Source organism: Strongylocentrotus purpuratus, unplaced genomic scaffold, assembly GCF_000002235.5.
Source record: "Strongylocentrotus purpuratus isolate Spur 01 unplaced genomic scaffold, Spur_5.0 spur5_scaffold_15, whole genome shotgun sequence".
NCBI classification, from domain to species: domain Eukaryota; kingdom Metazoa; phylum Echinodermata; class Echinoidea; order Camarodonta; family Strongylocentrotidae; genus Strongylocentrotus; species Strongylocentrotus purpuratus.
The window spans coordinates 9,734,192-9,739,629 of NW_022145600.1; the positions used below are offsets into that span (position 1 = coordinate 9,734,192).

Below are 5,438 nucleotides of genomic sequence, written 5' to 3' on the forward strand. Positions count from 1 at the left end.
ATGAAAAAGTAATTATAGTATAATTAAGCGGGAAAATCCCTGACATACCCCCTACGTGTTTTTCTTTCTTTCTTTCTTCCTTCTTCCTTTCTTTAATTTTTCTTTTCTTCTTTGTTTTTTCTTTCGTCTTTCGTTCTACTGTTTCGTTCCGAGGGGTAGGTGATCAACTGCCATCTCTCTTCTCCCGTACTTTATCTCTTTTCATTGAAAAATATTTGTGTTTGTATGCATCTCATTTAATGTACTGAAAACTTGATAATTATGTATTTGAATATATATTATTCTGAAAACGCAGGAGAAAGAAAAAACTATCCACAATTCATCACTCATGCTTGCCAAATGTATTGCATCATGGGATGGAAAAAATAATCTTGACAATTACTAAGAAGAAGAATTTGTCTTCTTCATCTCGTCTCTAACGTGAATTTGATCGGTTCGTTAATGAGGATAATTCATATTAAAATTATACCCTGTTTTATTTTTTGCTTAGGTTTTATCACCGATGATTTAATTCGAGTTGAAGAAAAGGGAGAGCAAAAGAAGTACATGGGTGTATGCAAACTTCCTGGAGAAGACACGAAGGTAATTGCTTGAAGCTTGAATTTTAAAGCCTGTCTGCACTTGTTTGACCAGGGGGTAAGACCTCCCTGCAAGGTCACTGACAGGTGGTTATCTCATCAAATCAGCTCTCAATATTTATTAACATAAGAAAAAGAGGATCATGGGGGGACAACCAGTCACCGATTAGGCATTGTAACTAGTAGTGCAGTGGGGCTTTAAGAAAGTTTGAAAAAAATCTCTCCAAATCGATACTTGTCAATCATTTACAACTATCAATATGTACATTTAAAAAAATTGATTTACGAAATCTATAAAATGCAACTTACTATTTTCATGAAGAATATGCCTACTTATTTTGGATATGATAACTGGAAGTGATTTCCTCATTAATATTTACTTAAGCGACGTTGTATTTGATGAGTCTGAGGTCAATTGATACACCAGCTCCAAAGCGATTCATGTTAATTTTTAAAAGCGACAAAATTGAATACATGTTTTTATCCATATTCCTATTCTAAACAGTTAAACGTATTTTAGGAAATGATTTTGATGAATTAAAGTAATTTCCTACAAAAGTACTTGCTCCCAGTTTGAAATGTTAAAAAAAATGGAAACCCGCTCAAAAATGATTATGAGCGTTTTATGAATGAAGAAGTCAACAAACTAAATACTAGTTTCTATTTCATTAGTAGTCATTAACAAGATACAGAAATACATCTACTCAACACTGGGAAACAGAAGTGTGATGTCCTAAAATGATGATCAAGGTAATTTCCCTTTTTCCTGTAGCATCGTCGAATTGACATCATCGTAGCGCCATACAGTGAGTACCCGTGTGCACTGGTTCATTTCACTGGATCGGGACACTTCAATCGGTCAATGAGGGCGCTAGCCAAGAAGAAGGTAAGCACCAGTTACACTCACATGTTATATCAAAGGTAAAACTTGCATGAGATAGTGGCTGTTCATCAGCATTTTTTGTGAATATGATCGGATGGGAAGTATCAGCTTGGATGAATCATTATTTATATTACAGATTAAGGAATATCTGTAGAATGTTATGCTATTTTTTGTTATTACAAAATAGAAACATGACTTATATCAATAAATGAAACAGTTTAATTTAGAGATGAAAACATTTTTTAATGAGGATGGGAAAAGAAATGTGTACCTGTAAATTACTGGGAGTTTTGTAATGCTTTTCTTTTGCATGTCAAAATTGATTATATTTCTGTGAAATTCTATAGATTATTTAAAATATGTAATATTGTTTGAATAGTTATGTTGAAAGAGGGCTACTGTCAATCTATCTCTCCCCATCTCTTCCTCTCTTGCAATTGTTCCCCCCCCCCCCCACCCCCCCCCCCCCCCTCTCTCTTTCTTCATCTGATTTCTTTTACATATTCTGTGTTTTTCTCTCACTTAGGGGATGTCACTATCAGAGCATGCATTGCGGACAGGGGTCGTACGCAGAGGTCAAGAGAAAATTCATGAAGGAACTCCGCTGCCAGTCCACTGTGAGAAAGATATCTTTGATCACCTTGGTTTAGAATACAGAGAATCACATGAGAGGGACTACTAGAAGGATTTTGAATTATTATTAGTCCATATTATGGAAATCAATTGAAATTGATTAATGTAATAATTTGAGGAGAAAACATATGAGTGTAGGATTCATTATAAATAGTACTTTTCCTTGATCGCTTTTGTATGTAGAACTCTCCATTGTCATTTTGAAAATCTATCAAATTTTATATGATTCATATTTTTGTAATAAAATTTTAAAATCAAATTCTCTCATATTTACGCCCAATATGAAATTAATGAACTCTTAAATATAGTTGAGTAAATGCTCGTGATTACAATGTATTTGTTTCAAAATAATAATGAGTGAATGATACAAAGAAACTAGATATGTGCAATAAATGTATAAAAACATAATATTCAAATCGTTAATCGATAAGAATATTCTGAAACTTGCTGTTGTCAATCAAATTTTCATAATGCTTCTTAGATGTATATTAAGGTATAGACCGCTGGCACAGCCAACATTTAGATGTGACATGCAGAATATAGACTGCAATTATGTACAACTCTTACTTTATCACGGTAGATGTATGTTTGTAATGTTCTACCCTTAGCTTATGAATGAATTTTACTGCTACTTTAATGAAATTAATGAATTGGCCAACCCAACTGTTACAACAGGATGAACTTTTACTGCTGCACATTAAAAATATTTTGTATATTGATCATCTATATATGATTCTACCAAGGCATATGCCCAATCCTTCTTCATTCTAAAGATGATTTCTGAGTACGGCTGTGCAAATTTATGGAGAGAATGCAAAGTTTAAATGATTCCTCAGACAAATACATGTACAATAGCTATTTTCTGAAGTGATGATCTAGTATTATGCAATAATTTGAGATTTGATGTTGGAACAAGGTGATGGCATATTGATAGCAGTATGATTCTGCAAATTGTATTATATGTTCTATTGTTCTACATGTGTATAAATGAAATCAATTCATATCAACTCTATTTTCATCAATGACCTCATCAGAATTTTCAATTCATTATTAATACTGCTAATATAAATACTGTATATATTTAGTTTGTAATAAAATGAAAAGTCAAATCTATTTGAAAACAAAATATGAAAATTATTGTTTGTTGTCATTCATTGTTTGTTTGTTTTTATTCAAAGTTTTGTTTTCAGTTGTTACTCAACCCATTTCTTTTTCTGTAAATTGCATTCTCCCTCTCTTACTTCTTCTCTTCCACCATGCACACTCTCCATTTTCTCTCTTCCTCTCTGTCTCTTTCCCTCTGTCTCTTTCTCTCTTCCTTTATTTTATTTCCCCTCTCTCTCTCTCTCTCTCTCTCTCTCTCTCTCTCTCTCTCACTCTCTCTCTCTCTCTCTCTCACTCTCTCTCTCTCTCTCTCTCTCTCTCCTTCTCCCATCACTGTGGTAAAAAAATACCACATATTACGAAGACCTTCAACAGAATACTTCCTCTCAAACTATAACTACAAAGGAACACACACACAACGATAAGAAATTCTTGGGGCAACAATTATGTTTTATTTCCAACAAGCATGAGTAATTTTGCATAACATTATCAAATAATGAAAGTATACGACCGTTGAGAAATAACTTACAACCTATTCATGAATACATTAAAACAGTGGTGCAGGATTCCCTTTGAAATCAAGAACCTTCCATCCATCACGTCCTGTTGCTGCTCATCACACCTCCCAAACTAAACGACAATCAACTCTTTTTTTTTTTTAATTTCCGTTTTTCCGTGACCTGTACCCCAGAAAATGACTATTTCTATCGACAAAATATCACACCGATTTTTCAATGCTCCCTGCTAATATTAATACTCTAAAGTAGTCAGCAGTGTATGTACAAGTTATGTTTATTTATTTTACAGTAAAGAGCATGAAGAAATATTTACACACTACACAAATTGTCGATGATTTCTTGTCCTTTTTTTTTTTCAAGTCGTAAACAAAAGCCAAGTGGATGAATTTGGCAAACACACACGATCGTGATAGAAATAAAACAGAGAGATACCTCCTGAGAAGAAGCTATTAAAGAGAGTATATCGAGGGGTCAGTGACACAAAGATGTAACTCCATTTTGAGAAAAAGTGGTTATGTGTCACTGAGCACTCGGGCCTTAAGGAGTTAAGTCTATGTTGCACTAGCCATTGACTTCAATGGGGTGTTTGGTGGACGTAAGTCTTTGTGTTTCCTCGAAAGCCCACATTTTTCGGAACATTCTGATATCAAATACTCATTTTGGCAAAATATGGAGTTACGTCTTTGTGTCACTGAACCCTCGATATATCGATATATAGTTCAAAAACTTGATGCGGTAAAGCATCTAGAAGAATGGGCGACAAAATAACTGGGTTTATTACAAACAATCTTACAAGCAACTGAAGGAGTAAAAAAAAAAAGATTTAAAAGAGAGAATGAAGAAAAACAAAATCGTAACAGCCACTGCAGCAAATTTATGTCATTATTTCACGTCATGCAAGAGACGGGCACAGACCCGTTTCATTCCCGAAGCGAGAAGGAGGGGGGGGGGGGGGGTGTTCCCCCGATTCTTTCCTCGTAGGATTGATGCTCTTGGTTCCAGACAAAGACGCAAAACGAAGACAAAAAAGTTAGTCATAAATATGCTAATTTGTCATGAATATGCTAATTCGTCATGAATATGCTAATTTATCATGAAGATGCTAATTAAGTCATGAGTATGCTAATCAAGGTACACAATTAAATCTCACGTTTCTCATGCGTTTGTTTGGCTTCTTCTGTTCTAGGCTAACAAATAGCTTTCATTTCTTCTGACTCCCTCTTTTCTTTCAATACAAAGACAGCAAATCATGTAATGTGCTGAAGTTACATAACAAAACATTATTGACGCCATATACCTGTACCCCAAAAAACCTACATCCTTAATGCGTGACTGTAAAAAACCCAGCACACTTACAAGCTTACTTTGTATCTAATCCTCGGATAATAATCGAAATAACATGATTTTGAACTGGTATTTCCTATTTAAAAAGATTTGGTCCATATGATGGGGGGATGTGCTCTTGGCTAAATACATTTACGACTTTCGGCTATTTGCACTTTTGAATAGTAAAGCAGGGATATAAGTACCTGTACGCTGTACATTCTCCTACAAACCTGGTTTATCATTATAATAATAATAAGTCCATTTATATCGCGCAGCTACTATATGAATAAACTTGACTGCGCTTTATACAAAGTATCGTATTATTACCCCGACCATGGCTGAGCTGCCATGATAAGGCGCTAATAAAGCGTTCCAGGAATTTCTTCCTACCGGGTA

The 5,438-nt window shown here is 34.4% G+C and overlaps 1 protein-coding gene across 1 annotated transcript; it reads left to right on the top strand.

The window, feature by feature from the left end:
* Window positions 1-441: 441 nt before the first annotated feature.
* Window positions 442-2,258, top strand: LOC578195 (DNA polymerase lambda). Its single transcript, XM_030986466.1, has 3 exons — window positions 442-582; window positions 1,351-1,464; window positions 1,988-2,258. The coding sequence occupies exons 1-3, from the start codon at window positions 442-444 to the stop codon at window positions 2,141-2,143; spliced, it is 411 nt and encodes a 136-aa protein (XP_030842326.1). The 3' UTR covers window positions 2,144-2,258.
* The last annotated feature ends 3,180 nt before the right edge of the window (window positions 2,259-5,438 follow it).